General features: G+C 42.6%; 1 protein-coding gene across 3 annotated transcripts in view; it reads right to left on the minus strand.

The window, feature by feature from the left end:
• Nucleotides 1–20,989, minus strand: part of LOC138802103 (aldehyde oxidase 1-like) — a 79,357-nt gene that overhangs the window by 44,752 nt on the left and 13,616 nt on the right. The window contains exons 1-8 of one of the 3 annotated variants that reach the window (XM_069985249.1): nt 16,677–16,755; nt 11,169–11,310; nt 10,768–10,860; nt 6,571–6,713; nt 5,192–5,285; nt 3,925–4,034; nt 3,585–3,769; nt 2,545–2,734 (exon numbers count right to left, since the gene is read on the minus strand). In XM_069985249.1, coding sequence (XP_069841350.1) covers nt 2,545–2,734; nt 3,585–3,769; nt 3,925–4,034; nt 5,192–5,285; nt 6,571–6,713; nt 10,768–10,860; nt 11,169–11,307 — 954 coding nt within the window. In that variant the 5' untranslated portion in view covers nt 11,308–11,310; nt 16,677–16,755. Of the gene's footprint in view, nt 1–2,544; nt 2,735–3,584; nt 3,770–3,924; nt 4,035–5,191; nt 5,286–6,570; nt 6,714–10,767; nt 10,861–11,168; nt 11,311–16,676; nt 16,756–20,989 lie in introns of those variants that run through there. The other 2 variants (XM_069985250.1, XM_069985248.1) reach the window with 2 other exon arrangements.

Below are 20,989 nucleotides of genomic sequence, written 5' to 3' on the forward strand. Positions count from 1 at the left end.
GGGGGGGGGGGGGTTGGCGGCGGCACAGTGTGATGGGGGGGATTGGCGGCGGCACAGTGTGATGTGGGGGGGGCGGGGGGATTGGCGGTGGCACAGTGTGATGCGGGGGGGGCGGGGGGATTGGCGGCGGCACAGTGTGATGGGGGGGTTGGCGGCGGCACAGTGTGATGTGGGGGGGCGGGGGGATTGGCGGCGGCACAGTGTGATGTGGGGGGGCGGGGGGATTGGCGGCGGCACAGTGTGATGGGGGGGTTGGCGGCGGCACAGTGTGATGCGGGGGGGGGGGCGGGGGGAATTGGCGGCGGCACAGTGTGATGGGGGGGTTTGGCGGCGGCACAGTGTGATGCGGGGGGGCGGGGGGGTTGGCGGCGGCACAGTGTGATGAGTGGGGTTGGCGGCGGCACAGTGTGATGCGGGGGGGGGGGGGGGGGGGGATTGGCGGCGGCACAGTGTGATGCAGCTGCCTGTGTACATTACATGGTGAGGACAGGCGGCCGGGGACGGGACTGCACTGACATGAGCGGCCACCGGGTGAGCTGCGGAGGGGGGAGCGGGGGTCCGCGGGCGTCCACCGGGTGTTAGCAAGGGGGGGGGGCACAGTGTGATGCGGGGAGCCCGCACTGAAGCCGGCTCTATGGGAATGACAGGCGCAGGGTAGTGGAGCATGAAGCTGCCTACATTACACGGTGGAGGCAGGCGGCTGGGGAAGGGACTGCACTCGCAGGTACGGCCACCGGGTGAGCTGCAGGGGGGGGGGGGGGGGGTTTAGCACAGAGTGTGGGTACGCTCCGGGTGGAGGGATGCAGGGTGTGAGCCAGGTGAGCTCCGTGGCGAGGGGGAGCACACAGTGGAGGGTGGGCGGTAATGGGGTTAAACAGTGTGTGATTGGCTGGGTTAGAAGCCTAACCCGGCCCATTGAGGACACGTGATGCCATCTCGGAGGGTCGGGGCAGGGAGCAGGGAGCGTGTCGGGTAGGACTCATTGCTGATGAGTGGGGGGTGACTACATCTAGATAACGGCAAAACTGTGCAGAATCCGTAATAACTTTAGATTGGAAAGATGGAAAGCTACGGGTGGGCAACCTATTAATGCAAAAAATAATTTTGGGGGGAATACCCCTTTAAGGGGCAACAACGCCTAAAGAGGGGATCCAACCTGTTCAGGTTATGGGTATTATCCTTCTGTCCTAAAGCCTGCAAATCTTGAAGAGGTACTCTCTACAAAGCGTTTGGTGGGCTGCTATTTTCTTACCTGCCCCACTGTTTCCTGCTTGGTCTTCTTTGATAATTTTGAGGGACTAGTGCCACCCATTCACGCAACCCTGGACCCTGTACTACTGGATCTTGCACTGTGATCTCTCCATTTCGTATTTGGACAGGCCCCCTCTCACAGTAGCCACCTCACCTCAAATACAGGTTCTCACTAAAGTGTCATGTCTTGGTAAATACTTGTGATCAAAGTACTTTAGGAGTGATACCTTTATTGGCCAACAAAAAATTCTAACAATTTTTTGTTGGCCAATAAAGGTATCACTCCGAAAATACTTTGATCACAAGTATTTACCACAATATGGATTTTTCTGGCTAACACGGTACTATACTATTTTTTTTTCAAACCACTAAAGTGTCAAAATCTTAAAGGGGTACTCCAGTGTGGGGGCACTTTTTTACTGGGACCGGGGAGGAGGTGGCCGAGGAAAAGGACGTCCACTCACCTCCCCGGTTTCAGCGGCATGTCCCGCATCGCGGCGCTCCGGTGCCCGGTTCCTGACCGTTTCCGGGTGTCTGTCGTGGGCCCGAGACGTGACGTCTAAGGTCCGCTCAGTCAGTCAGTAAAGGAGGCGGGATCTGAGTGGACTTGAAACGGATCCCACCTCCTTCACTGAGTGGCTAAGCGGACCTGAAACGTCATATCTCTGGCCTGCATCAGACACCCGGAAGCGGCCGGGAACCGGGCAACTGAGCGCCGCGATGCGGAACCAACTCTGGAACCGGGGAGGTGAGTGGACGTCTTTTTCCTCAGCCACCTCCTCCCCAGTTCCAGTAAAAAAGTGCCCCCACGCTGGAGTACCCCTTTAAGTACCTATCTACAGTCTGCTAAGCTATATTTTTTCAAAACCTCTTAAAGGAAACTTGCTGACAAAAATTCCTTTGAGAAGCAAAACACGTGTGAATTCAGTCTTGAAAACCGCACTGTATTTTACCTTTAGGAGGCTGTTGAGAAAACACGCTGCTGGTTAAGTTATCCTGGACTCTGTGCCTTGTAACATTACACAAAGGGAAAACATTTTAACATTTAGCGTGAGTTGGGACCTAGAAAGGGGTACTACCACTCTGAGCCCCATGACAAGTGATACAGCGGTACCACACCATCGTCCCTTGGAAGAAACACTTAGCACCCCTGGATCACCACAATCAAATCATGTTTGTTTGTTTGATGGATTCATTGAATGAGTAGTAATATATGATAGGGCAAGTCTCCAGCAGCAGTAGGACATGATAAAACTTTAGTCACTAAAATAAAACAGAATCTTTATGACTCACATGGACACCATTATGTAGAAAGTGCTTTGTCTTCTGTAGTTCCTCTGATACTTGAAGGTAGAACTTGAATAAAAAGCCGATAGTCAGCGTTTTCTCATTATCCGTCATCCCATTTAGCCCTGGTTCTTGAACTGGAACTTCTTCCAGGATTAATTTACATGCTTCATCCAGCAACGTCTCATTCCAGCGCCTGTGGCAGATAAGGTGTTCATCAAGAGGAATATATCCGTCCTGCTGCAGGTGCTATTATATACTATTACACCTGAATAACTCCATGTAATGCGGCCAAGCTGTTAAAGGGGGTTATTCAGCTAAAATCTTTTTCTTTCAGATCCACTGGTGTCAGAAAGTTATATAGATTTGTAATTTACTTCTATTTAAAAATCACCAGTCTTCCAGTACTTATCAGCTGCTGTATGTCCTACAGGAAATGTTTTCTTTTCAGTCTGACACAGTGCTCTCTGCTGACATCTCTGGCCAAGACAGGAACTGTCCAGAGCAGCAGCAACTCCTCACAGAAAACTCTCCTGCTCTGGACAGTTCGTGTCTCGGCGAGAGATGTCAGCAGAGAGCACTGTGTCAGACTGAAAAGAAAACATTTCCTGCAGGACATACAGCAGCTGATATGTATGGAAAAACTTAAGTTTTTTAAATAGAAGTAATAACTTTTTGAAACCAGTTGATTAAAAAAAAAAAAAGATTTTCACTGGATAACCCCTTTAACTGTATGTATGGTACGTACATACCATGAGACGCACATGAAACAGTATGAATAAGATATCATAGTATATTGACAGTCACAGTAATACAAGTTATACAACTTTTCTGTGCCACGTCCCTTTTCATATAAAAGACTAAACACGTAACGCTTGTATTAGAGTTGCTGTGTTGGCACATTTTTGGGCATATCTACTTTATAAATGTTGGCTTTCAAACATGTTCCAGATTTTGGACAAAGTTTTGGGGGAACAAAGAGGCTATTAAATCATTCTGAAAAATGTTACTCCAAATTATGGTAAGTTCAAATAAGTGATACATACCTACCAACAAGTAATTCACTGACTCGTTTTGCAAAAACACAGGCTGATTCTGTTCCTCCATAATAAATATTCATGGACATTATTAAGTCTGTTCCTTCTTTTAAAATGACCTTCATGGCAGCAAAGTCAACCGGAGCTGTACTTCCCCACCTCTGCACTTGCCTGAATGCAGACACATATTCATCCTGCAAGCACATAATAAGACAAATACAACAGTGTTAGGTAAAAGCCATTTTAGCTCTGTATGAGCTTGGAGATATGGAAAACATATTTCAGTAACTAAAACAGTAACTCAATGGTAAAAAAAGCAACATATTGATATTAAAATAAAGAACTCTACCTTCTTAGAGAAAGGGATATTAATGGATATAAGAATCTCTTCTGTCGTCAGAGCTGCTGTACCTGACTGATCGTATAACAACTGTTTCAAGGTTACTTGACGCTTCTTGTCTGCAAAAAAAAAACAAAAAACTTCATTTGTACAACAGCCTTCCTGACCTCATGACTGTATAATTGTGCAGATTAATTATTCAGGAAAATGGGGTTACAATGGGGGCAGAAAAACTGACCAGATTGATAACCAAAAGAAGAGCCCATGGAGCCTCATTAAAGAGTCTCAAAAGACAGGACATAGCCACATATCCCTCCAGGAAGGGCCCAGCCAAGGGGCAGCTCCTGTTAGGAAACCACCAAAACCACCATGTTAAGTGGCCCTGTAAGTCAATGTAATGACAAGGGAAAAACCAAGGCCAGGTAACCATCCACATACAGCTGTTTCGGGGTGTTGCCCCTCATCAGTGTGGCTGGTCTGCCTGAGATCAGCGATCTGTTTCTCTTACAGATTGATAACTTTCACTACAAGTGCAAATGTAATCAGAAGGACTCTGCAAAAGCATTACCAAACCACTAACAGTGTCAGAGGTCTTAATAAAACACTAGTAATACAGTCTGTTTTGCTGTCTGTATAATCCACACAAAATCTTCTTTTATTCTGCATTGAAGTGTCAAGAAGGTGTGGCATGTATCTTGCACTGAATTAAATAGGCCACACCTTCTTGACACCTTTAGTGCAGTCCTCAATGTAAAATAAAACATCATTTATCTTAAGATTAAGGGGGTACTCCATTGAAGTTTTTTCAAATCAACTGGTGTCAAAAAATGATATTGATTTGTGAGTTACTTATATTTAAAAATCATAAGCCTTCTAGTACTTACCAGCTGCTGTTTGTCAAGCAGAAAGTGGTGTTTTCTGACACATTCTGACTGCTGCCTACTCTATTTCTATGGGGATTTGCTCCTGCTTTGAACAGTTACTGTCATGGACAGAGGTGACAGTAGAGAGCACTGTGTCAGACTGGAAAGAATACACATACAGCAGCTGTAAAGTACTGGAAGACTTGAGATTTTTAAATAGATGTCTTTCTGAAACCACTTGATTTAAAAGAAAACTTTTTCTTCCCTGGAGTACCCGTTTAAAGACATGGACCGTGAAAGTAAAGGCATTACTGGTATCCTTTTATGAAAACTTCAGTGACACTGTTGCAGTTTGATAATGATTTTGCATGTGATAGAAATACGCTTTAATGAATGTCTTTCTTCAAATGTACCTTTTGATGCAAGATTGAAGGTGCAGTTTCCAACAGCCAGGAGAGGGTTCAGCTCCCAGGAAGAACTTCCACTTAAAATGCTTCCGCCAAGCGACTATAGGAAGAGAATGAATGTGCATGGTTTGTAAGAGTAATAATTTTTCTTGTCATTTAGAGAAACTTTTGACATCTCACAGAAACATGGCTAAGGCGGGTGTACTCTGGGGAGAAAGTGCAGGTCCAGTTTTCATAAATGTCCCCCTAAGTGTTCAGACCAGCACTGATTGCTAGAACCAACCAGGAGAAGCACATGTCTGGGCACTTCTCTCTCCCAGCTCACTGCTCTCCCTGTCTCACTGCAAGAAGTGGGCTCCATAGACCTACAACACAATCAGTCTCCTGCAGAGGATGTGTAGTGCAGCAAAGCGGGAAGAGAAGGTCTCAGGCATGTGCTTTTCCAGCTGGTTCTAATGTACAGTATAGGGCCCCCCCAGCCCGAAATAGGGAAGGGGGACACATGGGATCAGGGCACATACATTGTACATGTGCTCTTCTCTCTCTCCCCCTCCTCCCTCTGTGTTTTGATTACTTGTTTGCAGGATATGTCATATCCATGATTGATCTTGTCTTTCACTATGCATGCTCTCCTAACAAGCCACCATATTATTAATATACCTTCCTAAAGAAATTCTGAAGTCATTTAATAACCTTATATAAAGGATAGCTAAGCTTCAGAAAAGACAGTTATTAAAGCAATTGTTTATTTCATTGCATTTTGTCACCACTAAATATAGCATGAACTTTATATAGGATAGATTGTATGTATAGTCTTGTTATGTTTTCAGGTTATGATTTGTTAAATGACACAATAACATAAGAGGAGCAGTCAACCATGTGGGCAGCAAGTGATCCTTAGTATAAAGCTTTGTCTAAGTCCACGTTCCCACATGCAATGCAATCAGCCGAAACCATGCAGCCACACATTCACCAATGGCCACGCCATATTGCTTGGTGAACACATGAAGGCGTGCTTAGGGTTGCATCTATTCACCAGCATGTGGGAACACAGACATTATGGCAATTACTGTATATAATGTCCAGATATATGACATTGAAGGGCTTTATCAAGCCCTCAGGATCAGGATCACTTATTCACCAAGCAGGGCATAGGCGAGAAAATCAGAGACCCCATTGTATTGTCAGAGAGGAGAGTTGTTCATGGACAGCCTCTATGCTGGTAATGTGAGCCTGGATTATCCCTATAGTGCCTACAAGGCAGCTACTATTTATTTCCCCACTATGTTTCTTCTTTGTTACCTGAATTCCTACTGTTTATTGAGTTTTACTGTAAAATGTATTATATAGATATATTGTTATAATATTACAACCAAATATCTTACTGCTTCATATCTTATCTGCTTTCCTGACAACAGTTGGAGAATGACCCGGAAGATCTTGTTTTTTTCCTCTGGTAACTGAGATACAGCCTCCGCCAAAATTGATCGAACCATTGCCAGACTGCATGCTGCTCCGATGGTGATACCTGATGGAAACAAATACAAGAGTGCATGATAATCTAATACAAATAAGATATATGCTGTAAGGTTGGGTTTACACCAAATGCACTTACAAAGGGTTTTGATATGATTATATATGTATCCCATTACAGCGGCCAACTGAAGCCAATGTTTTACTTAGCTACCTCTGTCAGGTCCAATAGAGAATGAATAGGGCAGCAATATGGGGCATAGCTAGGATTCACGGGGCCCCATAGAAAAAACTGCAGCCGCAAAATTTACAGACAGAGCAGAGAGCCAATGGTTGCTTGCTCTGTCAGTCCACTGTATGTAACTATAAGGGTCCTATTAGGAGCCCTTATGGATAAATACAGTACATAGGTGCAGGTGCAGACTACCTTCTGCTTAACCCCTTATGTACTCCAGTGTGTAAGTAAACCAATGTTCAGAAGACAAGGAAATCTTTGCTCTACTGCTGGTGTACTGATAACTCCTGACCTCTGCACAGAAGGGCAGGCAGCGAGGACAGAGGTCAGGGGTTATCAGTGCAGAGAAGCAAAGTTTTTTTGTCTTCTGCCTGTTAACCCTTTTTTGTGTTGCAGCATGCAAGTAAACATTGGGTTGCTTACACACTGCAGTACATAAGGGGTTAAGCAGAAGGACACAGGAGGCTCTTATCTTCTCCCCAGGCCCCCCTCCTGCACGGGCCCCATAGCAACCGTCTACCCTGCCTCTATGGTAGCTACGCCACTGGCAGCAATGTGTATGCACATCCCATCCCTCCATCCCTACAGAAGACTGTGGTTTCTGCTCTCAGGATCAGTGAAGGTCCCAGTAGTCAGAACCCACCAAGCAGCTTGCCATCCCTTATGCTATAGGGAACTTTTGACAGTCAGAATTTTTTAGGTTTTTATATAAATGTAGCTTTTATGTAGTTCAGCTTTTATATAAAAAAAAAACTAACTCAGATTGCTAATTTTAAGCTTAAAGGAGAACTCCAGCCAAAAGTAAAAATCCAGGCCGGGGGGGGGGGGGGGGTAACATAGAACAGGAGTCATACTCACCCATGCCCCGCAGTGCAGCATCACCAGCTCACTTTCACCCTCCAGTCTCCGGTCAGCCAAGTAGTGACTGCAGAGGTGTCCTGCCCCAGACACTGACAGGCTGAACTGGCATTTCTAAACAAGTTTGTGATGTCACAGCACTGGGAGCTACAGAAGGCCAGCAGGGGACTGCGAGCAGTGATGCTGCACTGCAAGGATATGAGGATGGGTAAGTATAGCTTCTTTACTTTGTTCCCTCCGCCCCTGCCTGCCCTGGTGGAACTACAGGAGGCCAGCCGGGGGTTCTCCATTAAATAGAAAAGGTGCAGTGCTTACAAAAATTACAAAAAGAAACAAAATTAGGTGTTACACAAAACTTTGCATATACTATGACCCTATAAGGGATAACCTTAGAACCTTAAGGTTTTGGTGCCTTACATACAGTAAAGTAATAGAAATTACTAGCAACTTAAAAAATTTGAGGGACATTTATGAAGACTGGCAAACTCATTTACCAGTCCCAAATAAAGCCCCCCCCCCCCTTCCCCACCCAGATTTACTATAAGCCGGCCAGGCATAAACCTTAATAAATCAGGCACAGGAGGAGACTCCTCCCCACGTTACCACGCCCCCTGCCCACCTATTAGATAAGATGAGGATACAGCTGGCTTGCACCACGGAGAAGGGGAGAATCTGCCCCTTTTCAATGATGCATACCAGGGGTGCATGTTAGTAAATGTCCCTTTTGTTTCTTTAAAGGAGATCTATTAGCAGAGCAGATGAACCTAACCTACCGATAGCCCCCCTATTACACACAGGGCTCTGAGGATAAAGGTATGTCTCTTACCTTCCTCCTCGGCAGCATTCCTGTGCAGTTTTAATGTAGTGCTCTGTCCCGTAAGGTCGTTTGCAGCACTGCCCCACCCCCAGAGTGCCGATCCGCCCCCAGCCGACCAGACCCTTCTAACCATTAACAGTGGTATCTACACTGGTCCCTACTCCATGGCTTCTTGCCACTTTTTTGTGGAGAGGGTACTGTGTGGAAGCATTAAAAGGCCTAACTACTGTATAAGACCACAAAGGGGACCTAATTAGTTTGTGGGGGCAAAAGTAGGTGCCTATCTTCTGTGCAGGAACATGAAAGGGTACCTGAATACTTTGCTACTATGTGGGGGTAGAACGCCTAGCATGTTCTGTCCTAGCTCTGTCACATGACCAAGACGAACTCATAATGCAAGTCTTTAGGGCGATCTTATACCCACAATGTGGGGAAAGAAGTTTACTGTAACAGGCTGATTTCCCCACATGTTATACTGATTGGTTGGGGTCAGAGAAATGTTTATGAAATGTCACAAGTAATTTTCATGATAGGCACACTTCAATGACTACTATGATGCAGCAGGGAGTCAGCTCTCTGCTTCACCAATCACACCTATGTTGGCAGCTCAGCTCAACAGGCAGGGGGGAAGAGAAAGCCGATGATCGTTCATTTAGGTTCAAACCGATGATTTCAAAACATCATACATTACCTGTCCAGGCGCAGGTCTTGTCCTTCTCCCGCTCCCGGGCTGCAGCATCAGCTTCAAAGCGGCCTGTCTGAGCTGACAGAGCGCTCAGCCAATCACTGGCCAGGACCGCCGGGGCCAGTGATAGGCTGAGCGTTCTGTCAGTTCAGTCAGGCCGCTCCGAAGCTGATGCTGCCGCACGGGGAGAAGGAGAAGACCTGCGCCTGGACAGGTAATGTATGAAACAAGGGTTGCAAAGACATCGGTAAAGATGTCCCTGCAGTCCTCGCTAACGATTGTCGGGCCGTGGAATAGGCCCAAACGAGGCAAAGCCTGGAAGCATATGGTTTGTGGCAGTGATAAGAAGAGATGAGAGGAGACTGAAAGAAAGTAAGACTGCAGCAAAGAGAGGTTCTATCTAGAGAACATGCATCCTCGGGTTAAGGTTAGAGCAGGAGGAGGTAGCAGACAATACGGCCTAGCAGTCCTACTGGCAGCCAGCAGGGGTCATTCTCTTTCCCTATACCTCTTTCCCCATGTGAGGGGGCACCAGTACTGTGTGGGGAGTAATAGAACGATATAATTACTGCGGGGGCACTGAGTAGTATTGCACTGTAGGGCTCAAAGGAGCACTGTATGTGGAGACACTAAGGGGGCAATAGCTAAGGTACAGTCTCACACAGTGGCCGCTAGACAGCTGAGAGGCAGGCAAAATTGAATCATATTGGCCACCTGGCTTTATTAGGAAAGAAAATCTGAAAACTGCATAGACCTGCAAATTGTCGTGTTTTTTGTCTGAACAGTAACCACAGTCTCTACGTGTGACCATGCCCTGACTTTCTGCTGACTATGCCTACCTGCACATGCTGCCAGTTTTAATCCCTGTACAATATAAGGTCACGTTTTAGTTTTATTTCCAGGGCCCTTAAACCTCCACAGCTTACTGACATGCATACCACCTGCCCCTCGTTTCTTCATCACCCGTTGCAATATGCGTGCTATTATTATGGAACTCACTGTAATGTTATGTGTTATATGATTACAGAGCATAAGGTTACTTTGCTGAGTGCAACAGAAGGGTCGGTTTTATCCAGTCAACATTTTCTATTGATATTTTCTATTTATCTCCATACATCTTGCCGTGTTCATTTTCTCCGAATTATCTTAACACTAAAACTCCAAAACAAAAATGCTGCTTAGGTTATTACTAAGCCCGAGGCCCAACCTGTGGGGGAAATTGTTGTATAAAGAAAAATTTGAAGACGCAAAACTGTCAAACTTAATTAATTCACCATGTCACTAAGATGTACTTTATTATCTCAGTAACTGTGAGACAACTGTGGGCTGGAGAACGTTGTATTATAAAGACAATAGACAGAGATATAATATACAATCCTATAGTGAATAAAACATCCAAGGACAGAACACTTAGCATTTTTCTAAATACAGCATCAGTGGTGCTGGAAAAAAAATCTAAGAACAATCAAGTACACAAGTGTTTTGTTTTGTATACAAACCAATTTTATTTTTACCTTTCTCTGCAAAATTCACAATGCTCAGTTCTGGGACTCTCGCTGGGGAGATGATAACTGGATAAAATGAGCCAATTAGATTGACTGGAGGACCTATAAGAAAATTTTAATTTGTAAGAAATCAAATTATGAATTATGAGTTTGTCATTTTATTCTTAGTTGTCACAATGCAGCTTTGATGTGGTCGTGCACTTTTTGAGTAAGTTTCTATTATTTTCTTTTAAGTCAAACTGTGCTCTTGCACTTGGACAAAAACTGTACCTTGCAGAGTCAACTTTTTTTATTTTGTGCACCTTGGTAAGTTAAAGAAGTCCAGCTAATTTTTTTTTTTATTAAAGAATTGTATTGCCCCCCCCCCCCCCCCCCCAAAAAAAAAAGTTATTACTTATTACTCTGCATACCTATAAATGTGTTCCCCACTACCAAGGGAGCCAATGGGTAGAGGGACTTCAGCTGGAGCAGCTCAGTAAGACATGATGGAGTGATCCATGTGCTCTTATCACCTTGCAGAACCAGAGTCCTCCGTTTTTGGTCATCCATCACCTAAACAGAGACAATAACTGGATTTTAAAAACTTTAAATATCAAACATACTGAAGATCTGTATACTTATACTTAAAGCGACCTGTACGCGAAACGTGCGTTGGGGTTATTGGCGCCAGACACACGATGGGTAAGCATCTTGTATGATAATTGTGGGATGAGGCGGATAGTGTATTTAATAATCCTGCGAGGCTGTGTGGATACACCGCATGGTTACATACATTGACTTTCTTTGATGTTTACATAATATAGTGGCATATTCCAACATTTTGTAAGATCGAGGTGTCTTGGCTGTCATTTACTACTGGATTCCTTTTGCACTAAAAAAAGATTTTTTATGTGATTTTTTAATCATATTAAATAAAATTGTGATATTTAAACTTTAGCTTTGTTGTGGTGTAATTGTTATCTTTTAAAAAGCTAATTAATTACTTTAATTGGACCGGTTACATTATGGTAAATTAACTCTGCAAAGCGGAGACCAGTGTTGATTGATTGTTGTGTCCGTTGGAACTACTGTATATAGATCTGTAAGTAGCAATACTATATTTTACCATTAACAGTGTATCTCTATGCAGCTGTAGTGACTATGCTTTTTTTTTTACATTAAACTGTTTTTGAAGTCAATTAAATACTATTGAAAAACTAAAATACTATAAAAAAAATTTTAGCCCAGAAAACAAAAGCCCCAAGGTGAGCCCCAGTCTAGAGAATGAATCACTTTTCTCCACACTTTCAGGCAAGTCAGCACCAGTCTTTCAGTGAATTTAAAGGGTTTCTGCACCTTTTTAATATTTTTAGTAGAAATGCTCCAGTATCAACTATCCTATAACAGGTAATTCTCCTGACCTATCATTGTGTGTAGGTCAACATGCAACATGTTTTACTGGTTCTGTTTCTTAAAAGGCCGTAGTACCAGCTATGCACTGTTATTATGTGTGGAATGCTATATGACACCATGTCACTGTAGAACACAAAGGTACTTTTTTTTTTTTTACACAAATTTCCCTCCAGGGCATCTCTGATTTTAAGCAAGAAAAAAATGCTCTGCACATTTTCACACAGAATATAAAAAAGCTCTGGTATACTTGTAATTCTCTAGTTCTAGAACATCTATAACATCTCTAATAAAGTGAATAGTAATGTCCACTTCTCAGTCTATCCATACATTTCTATAAGCAATAAAGGTAATAGTCATAAAAGGCATTTTTTTCTTTCAGCAAACCTGCTACACAAAAAAAATGGTGGCACAGTGGCGAGTTGTAAGGGTTATCCAACATGTTATGCAATGTTATTTCTTGGAGTTAGTGGTTAGCTTTATATTTTTCATGTAGTGTAAAGAATATGGCTACTTTAGAGCTAAAGGAAAGATTGCATTGGCCAGTGATGTTGTTGGTGTGTAAACAGCGCTCTGTGAGGAATTTTGTTTTTCAGAACCTTTAACTTAGAAGAACATAAATTTCTAAGGATTTTGCCTGAAGCTACAGGGGCAGAAGATGTCAAAGCTGCAGAAGGCCTGTACATAACAATTGGTATGTTGTGGGAAGTCATTGGCTTGTCTTTCTGGCATACCCACACTATTCTAGTTATGGTTCTAGCATTTGCAGAAAATGAAAAAGAAATATGATAAAATATCTTTATCCCCAACATCAAGCGCAGAAATCCTCAAATATGTCTTACAGCTCGTAGTCTTGTAGGGCAGTGATTAAGTCAATAGATAAAATCCACAATAAATCCACAGTTTCTGACACCAAAATTGGTTCAAAGGGGTAGTTACTCTCCTTAAGGAGAGCCCGTCATAAAGACGTGTGGAGACTTACAGACCATTGCTGCTCCACTGAGAATTCTGGGAAGAAAGGATATGCAAAATAGCTCTCACACCTCTTAAACAAAGAGATGTCCCTTCAAGTCAAGTCTTGCTTAGAACATTGACTGGGGATTTTATGCCAAGCAAAACAATCTCTCCAAAAGGAAAGATTTCCCATCTGCATACAGCTGTTTCGGGGGTTTTGCCCCTCATCAGTGCTGAGCAGTGGTGTGAGAGCTACTTTGCATGTCCTTTCACACCAAAATTGAAATTGTGCAGGTTTGAAATTTGTACTGCATGTCAGTCATGGACTTTCTGCAGATTTTTTCTATAGTGAGTAGATAAGATTTTTTAAATATCATCCTCTTCACTACGACTGGAAATGCTGTAGAATTCATTGCGGAAAATCCACATTATTTCTATTCTAAAAAAGAGAGTCGATTTTGCATGAACTGCATTCAGTGTAAAGTTTAAAAAATATAGTTTTTTGAGAATCTGGAACTTTTGTGATTACTCTTAGATGTGTTTTGTTCCTGCTCCTGTATACTGTGTGGCCTGCAGGTAAGTGGCCATGCTAAATGCATCACAGCTTCTACTCATTCCATTTGCTGCACTGAATGTTCTATACCCAGCCTAGATCCTTAGGGTCCTTTTACACACACAGATATCTGACATATTATCTGACAATATTTTTGAAGCCAAAGCCAGGAATAAACTATAAACAGAGAACAGCTTAAAAAGGAAAGACTGAGATCTCTCTTCTTTTCAAATCCATCCCTGGCTTTGGCTTCAAAAATCTGTGAGATAATCTTTTAGATATTTGTGTATGTAAAAGGACCCTCAGCTCACAAGATGTGATCAACCACACATGAACAATTTTTCAATTGTTGCCTGCATTCACACAAAACGATTATCGTTTAAATTCAAACAATTTCTCCCACGATAATTGCCCCGTGTAGTAGGGCCCTTAGTGTACTATACATGATTATTGACATTTTTAAATTTATCAATGCAGATTCACCTCGCCAGATGACTAGGTTCAATATGGATAAATGTGAACAGAATACTAACAACCTGCATGCATCATATAGGGGGTAAAAAACTAAGGGTCCATTTACAAAGAAAGATTATCTGACAGATTACATGCCAAAGATTTGAAGCCAAATCCAGGAATGGATTTAAAAAGAGTAGAAATCTCAGTCTTTCCTTTATGAGCTGATCTCTGTTTATAGTCTGTTCCTGGCTTTGGCTTCAAATTTTTGGCAGATAATCGGTCAGATAATCTTTCTGTGTAAAAGGACCCTAAGAGAGTCCGCCTGAGAGAAGGATCTAGGTGTACTTGCAGATAATAGACTACAGAACACAATGCAATGTCTATCAGCTTAGGCCAGCAGGATATTGTCATGCATTAAAAGAGATATGAACTTGCAGGTCATGGTCATAGTATTACTGCTTTTTAAAGTTTTGCTGTGGCCTCATCTGGAATATGCTGCTGTCAGTTTTGATTATCAGTTCATAGGATATCCTGGAACTGGAAAATGTACAAATTAATAAGGGGAATGGAGCATATTAGTTATAAGGAAAGATTAAAAGAATAAAATTTGTTTAGTCTTGATCATCTTAAGGCTATGTTCACACACTGTTGTTTAACGCTACCTACGGCCGAAATTAATGGTAGCATTAAACAACGGCCGTTCACAGTGGTACGGCCATTGTTTGAACAGCACGTGAACATAGCCTTAGTAAATAAATATAAAAATATGGTGAAAATCTCTATAAGGTACCCTACCCCCAAAAGGACAAAAGACACCTTCTCCACATATATATATAAAAAAAAAGATTTAGGGTACTATTACACCAAGCAATTTTCCGACGACTAACGATAAACGATCTAAACGACCGCTAAGGCAAACGACCCGAAATTGTTCGCCCAAGTACACGAAACGATGATCGTTATTTATCGTTATTCTTGCGGTCGTTTAGTCGTCGCTATTGCGTACGTTTCAGCTTTGAATTCTTATTCCACCGAACGATGTGCGAACGATGAGCAAACGATCAAACGATAAAAATAGGTCCGGATCCTATTAAACGATCAACGATTTCTCGTTGGTCGTTTAATCGTTGCCTGCTATTACACGAAATGATTATCGTTCAAATCCAAACGATTTAACGATTTTTCGAACAATAATCGTTCCGTGTAATACCACCCTTAGTCTCCTGAGAAGTGACAAGCCTTCTTTACCACAAGAACAGTACATATGTGATAAGGTCTACCTAAGAAGCTGATCACATAAAACAGACATCCATAGTTGTCCACAACCCTATTCTTCACTCTCCCCTTCATCCACCCCTTCCGATACCCCTCCTCGGATGAACTGGAAGGGCATGCGTCTTTTTTCTACTGTACTTCCTATATGTAACTATGTAACATGGAGGTGATTCAGGTTTAGGTGATTTATATTTCATAGGTGAAAAGTGAACCTACAGGACACTTTCAGAACACGTTCTTACATTACTTGAAAGCTTCTCTTAGTCTGGACATGTCGGTACCAGTCAGTGTCTACAAACATGAAGTCAACATAAAAAAAGCCAAAGTAAAATTAAGAACAACTACCTGTTAGACCTTTGTGTAGTGACAGACATATACACTGACCTGAAAGTGAAATAAAAAACCATAGTTGTTTTCTTATGTCATCAATAGATATGAGCGTAACTCAAGCATGCTTGTGTCCAATTGTTCAGCCTTTGAATATCAGTGCATCAAACTTCTTTAGATACCGGTATTCACATGCTGAATGAGTTACGCTCATCTCTAGTCATCAGCCTTCCAAGATGAAATAGAGCCACTCACAGCATTAGATTCTCTCATCCCCTTCCAGTAAGCTATAGGAGAGAAGAGTGTATGTCACCCTCAAACGTCTCCCTCATGTGCAGCCATCATTAACAGGGGGTCAGCTGAACATGGATTCACAGGTAGTAAATTCATTTTGGGTTTTGCTAAGGAATTGAATGGATTTTTCTAGATATTCATGAGGGAAAAAGATCAATATTTCAGCTCAGTTTTCAGCTTTTGCTGCAGATCTACAGTGTTTTCACAAAAAGATCTGATCACAGATCAGTCACAGATGAAATACCATACAGATTTTGTTAATTTTGTTTTCAGGAGTTTCTTTATATAGTCATATACTTTCACTATACATCCACTATATCCACTATATACATCCACTTTGCTGCTTCAATTAAGAATGGCAATGTCTTGGCCCTTTAGAATGTGCACAGGCGGTCATATTTGAAGATCTGGTAATGAAGCAGTTAAAATGACGCTTTCAAAAAGTGATGATGCTTTATGTTTTAAGGATGCAGCTCTGGGGAGAATGTAAAACATACAAGCAGAGACAGGAGATTATGTTCCCACAGCTTCTTAACCTGTAAACTCCCAAAAAGAATGTAACAGACCTTACTGCAATCCCACTCTATAGAAAGTATATGTCACCAATGGTATACAGACACCGTTTCCTTCTTTTATAAATGTTTTAAATATAGGATGTATATAGATTTACATGAATATGATCACAAGATACCAGGAAAGTTGTTTAAATGATCATTCTAGTTATTGGAGTTAACCAGCGCCTGCATCACCTAAGGTAAAAAAAAAAAATATATTTAGCAGCAACAACTACAACAAATGATATTTGTAAGTAGAGCTCAGACTTTTTTTTATCACTAGAGAAATGTTAAGTCTACTTCAGCATCTCCTTGTTCTTCAAATGAAGACATGGCACCTCTAAAACCTTCATTTACAAAAATAGATTTTATTTAGGCATAACAAAAATTGTGCTTGAGTTTTATGTCACATATTAGCGACTGGACATTTTCCTTAAAGGGGTACTCCGGCGGGGGGGGGGGGGGCACTTTTTTGATGGGACCGGGGAGGGAGTGGCTGAGGAAAAAGACGTCCTCTCACCTCCCCGCTTCCAGCGGCGGGTCCTGCAAATCGCTCCTGTCTTTGAAGACAGCCATCTATTGGTAATGATCATTATTTGCAGCCATCATCACCAATAGATGGCTGTCTTTTGGCACTAAAATGAAACCTGTCAAGGGTATGTTGTAGGAGCTCACACAACCATTCCTTTGAGTGATGACTTCTTGTATTCTTATTATGTAATGATCCAGATTCCTCTCTGACTTATGAGTCCACATAACTTTCCCAAAAGTTCTCCCATGGACACGACATGTACCCAGTCTCTTTCTAATTGTACCATTACGACTACTGAACTAACGTGACACAAGGCATGCAGTTCCCAAGATGTTTCTTTGAATCCTTTCTTCTCTCTACCCAAAGAATTAAGTAAAACAATTGTGTAATATACTTTTTTTTTACTACTATCGAGCTCTATGTAGTAGTGTAGACGTCTGTGCTATTCCTTTTAGGAACTAAATAGAAACCCTAATGGGACCCACCAGACCTCTCTGAGACCACTCTTTAGGCCTATGTTAGTGGTTTATAGATACATTTGCCACATGAGATTTCCTGCTTCATATGGCAAATGTACTTAAATTCATTGTAAAAATTACCTTACAAGAAGCAAGAGATCAATCTCCTACTGATTCCCTATCAGCCCCAATACATGTAGTCTTCTAATATTCCGTGTGATATTCAGCTGTCCAATTTACAACCTGTCTTATAAAGAACTTGAAGAACAATACCAGAAAATGAAGCTTTGTTGTAGCCCTTCATAATAGCATGCACCTCCTGCTTCAGGTAATGACTCCCATCACCACCATATTAGCGCAGGAGATTTTGACAGTAAAGCAGAGGAGGTATGATAAAAGAAACAATGAAACAAAACAAACAAGAGTGAATAAATGGATTGATGGGTGTGCCCATGGTTAGACTATAGAATGTTGAAACAACCATTATCTTTTGTAGTTCTGATCTAGTTGCAGACAACTCATTCTACCAAAATATTTTTGGGAAAAAAAAAACCTGAACTAACATGGTACTTAAAATGTAGCCACACCTTTCATGTTCAATAGGGAATTGCTTAACCAGTAATTCCCAAGATTGCCCTCTTTATGAGTGACGTATAGAGAAGAATACAAATTGCTATCTATGACAGCTACTATTCTGCCTGGAGACTGTATAAGATGACAGGCAGGTGAGGGATTAGTTATCTTTGTGATGGTTCTGCTCTATTACAGAACTTCTCACATTTATAAATGATGTCGATCTGGAGATAAAGTACAGTAGAAAACACTTGTATATACAAATCTTATCTGTACGTCTGGCTTCATATTACAGTTATCTAAGGTGATAGAAGTATTTCAAAAGGGTTATTTGGGAGATTAAACTGGTGCTCCAGTGGTATCTAATCCTCAGTGCTTACATTACATCAGTGACAGCACAGGACTGCTGCAGCCAATCACTGGTAGCAGGGACTGTAACAATTATTAGTGCCCAGAAGTGTGGTGGTGATGATGTCACAGTACAGGCGTGACACCGGCTAGTCATCATACAGTTAATTTTTAGGTAGGCAAAGATGAGATCCACACTCGATCACCGGACTGAACAAACCCCCTCAAAGTGGATCTGCGCTGGTGCAGTAACATATAATTCCAAGTCCCAATCTGGATCACATGTAGAACGGGACCCCCAGATAGTAGAATCAATTAGTTCGTTTATTGCAAGGCGTTTCAGCCTGTATTATACAGGACAGGCCTTTATCAAGCAGGCCTTTATCATGATGCTTGGTAAAGGCCTGTCCTGTATAGTATGGGCCGAAATTCGTTGCAATAAACAAATTGATTCTATTATCTGGGGGTCCCGTTCTACATGTGATCGAGATCATGTCTATTGGAAAAACGGATCCAAACAGATGACACACAATTGCATCCGTTATTGCATCCGTTTTTTGCATCCATTTTTTCCATAAAGCGTATACGTTAAATGGATTGCAAAACGCAGTATGAACCTAGCCTAACAAAATGGAAACATTTTCATATATACAGTAAGTAAACAGTATGAACATAAAACTAGAAAACTTCTTAAAGACAAAGCAGACCTTGTCTTGTGTAAAAAGAAATCAAACTCTCCTTATACACTAAACACTATACATAATGCTTCTCTGATGACATATTGAACCATGCACTACTATAAAACATTAGCTAAGACTTTGAGATCTTTGATCATCCTAGGTAGCCAGTGAGTCACTATGGCTTTACAATATCACTAGTTTGTTCTTATGTATTTGTATTTAACCACATAGATTTAATAGGCAAATAAATAAGAGCAGAAACATTATGACAATGACAAGCGACAATCTGAATTGGATTCAACATCTCTACATTGCTCCCTTATATAACTGCGGTTTCCTAAAATCTCTGGCAATGACTAAGATCTCTGTTCTGTTGCCACTCCTTAACCGCTTTAGGACATGGCCTTGTTTGCCCTTCGGGACACAACATTTATTTTTAGTTTTTTCATTGCTACCTTCTAAGTGGTGTAACTTTTTTTCTGTATGAGGGCTTGTTTTTAATGGATTCATCAAAGGCAACATTATGGATTGTATTCATCGAAGGCACCATTATGGGGTACATAACTCCCGTGCTCTGGTTGTTTTTGGCTTCCTGACCACCTTTGGCAGCTGCAAACAGAGGTCTGCCAAAGGTGTCTGCTAGCAGGTTTAAATCATGATAAATCAGGCTTGTTAGGAAGCCACGCCTCTTCCCACCTTGCTACGCCCCCCTGCTCAGCCATCAGGTGGTTTGGGCAAAGATCGGTGCCTTTTCCCCGAAGTACACCAAGCAAACTTTTGGTAAATTCCTCTCAGAGTCCACTTGAGTATGCCATGATTTGTTGTTGTTTTTTTTTGTTTTGTTATTTTTAATTTTTTTTTTGTGGGGGGGGGGGGGGGGGGGGGAAATGCTGTGGGTGCAGTAAGGGTACAAACTCACTGGGCGGATCCGCAACGAGACTCACTCTGCCCTGCCCCGTACAGTCTATGGGAAGACAAACTCGCAGCAGGATGCACATCCCGCTGCAAGTTTGTCAGCAGCCCGCCCCGTTAACCCCAGGTTGCTGAATCACCTGGTCCACGCTCCGGCTTGCTTTGGAGGTTCCTGGCACGTCCCGGGACACGAAGACAGCCCAGACGCAAGCCACAGAGCCGACCCGGCGATGTATATGCTCTGATGGCCGGAAGTTAACGGGGCGGGCTGCTGACAAACTTACAGCGGGATGTGCATCCTGCTGCGAGTTTGTCTGCCCATAGACTGTACAGGGCAGGGCAAAGCGGGTCTCGCTGCGGATCCGCCCAGTGAGTTTGTACCCTAAGGCTGGGTTCACACTACGTAAGTTTCCGGCCGTAGCGCGTTCCGTGAATAAGCGGCCGGAAACTACAATGAAACTACAATGCGTACAATGTAAAGTATACGATCTACGGCCGCACAGTTCACACTACGTACGAACTTACGCCCGGATCGTATGCGGCGCCGTAAAAAATGAACCAGACCATTATTTCGGGACGGAAATGCCGTAACTTACGCCCGTAACGTTACATGCGGTCCCGTACGTAGTGGTGATTTCTTCATTTTTCAAGCTTTTTGTGCCGATCCAAAAGGTTCTGTGGGGTGTCCGGGGCTAGGCGAAGATTTCCAAGTAAAAGACCGCTGTCAGATCGCTACGAAGAGCGCTCAGGAAGCGTAAGTACACTACGGGCGTAAGTTTGCGTTCCGTACGTATCCGGCCGCAACTTGCGTAAAGTCCCGGCCGGAGTTCCATACGTATATGTCCGGCCGCAGAAAATATGTGGCCGGACATATACGTAGTGTGAACATAGCCCAAAAGTATATTTGGAGCTATGAGATGGTTGTT

The sequence above is a fragment of the Dendropsophus ebraccatus genome, chromosome 9, assembly GCF_027789765.1.
Source record: "Dendropsophus ebraccatus isolate aDenEbr1 chromosome 9, aDenEbr1.pat, whole genome shotgun sequence".
NCBI lineage: Eukaryota > Metazoa > Chordata > Amphibia > Anura > Hylidae > Dendropsophus > Dendropsophus ebraccatus.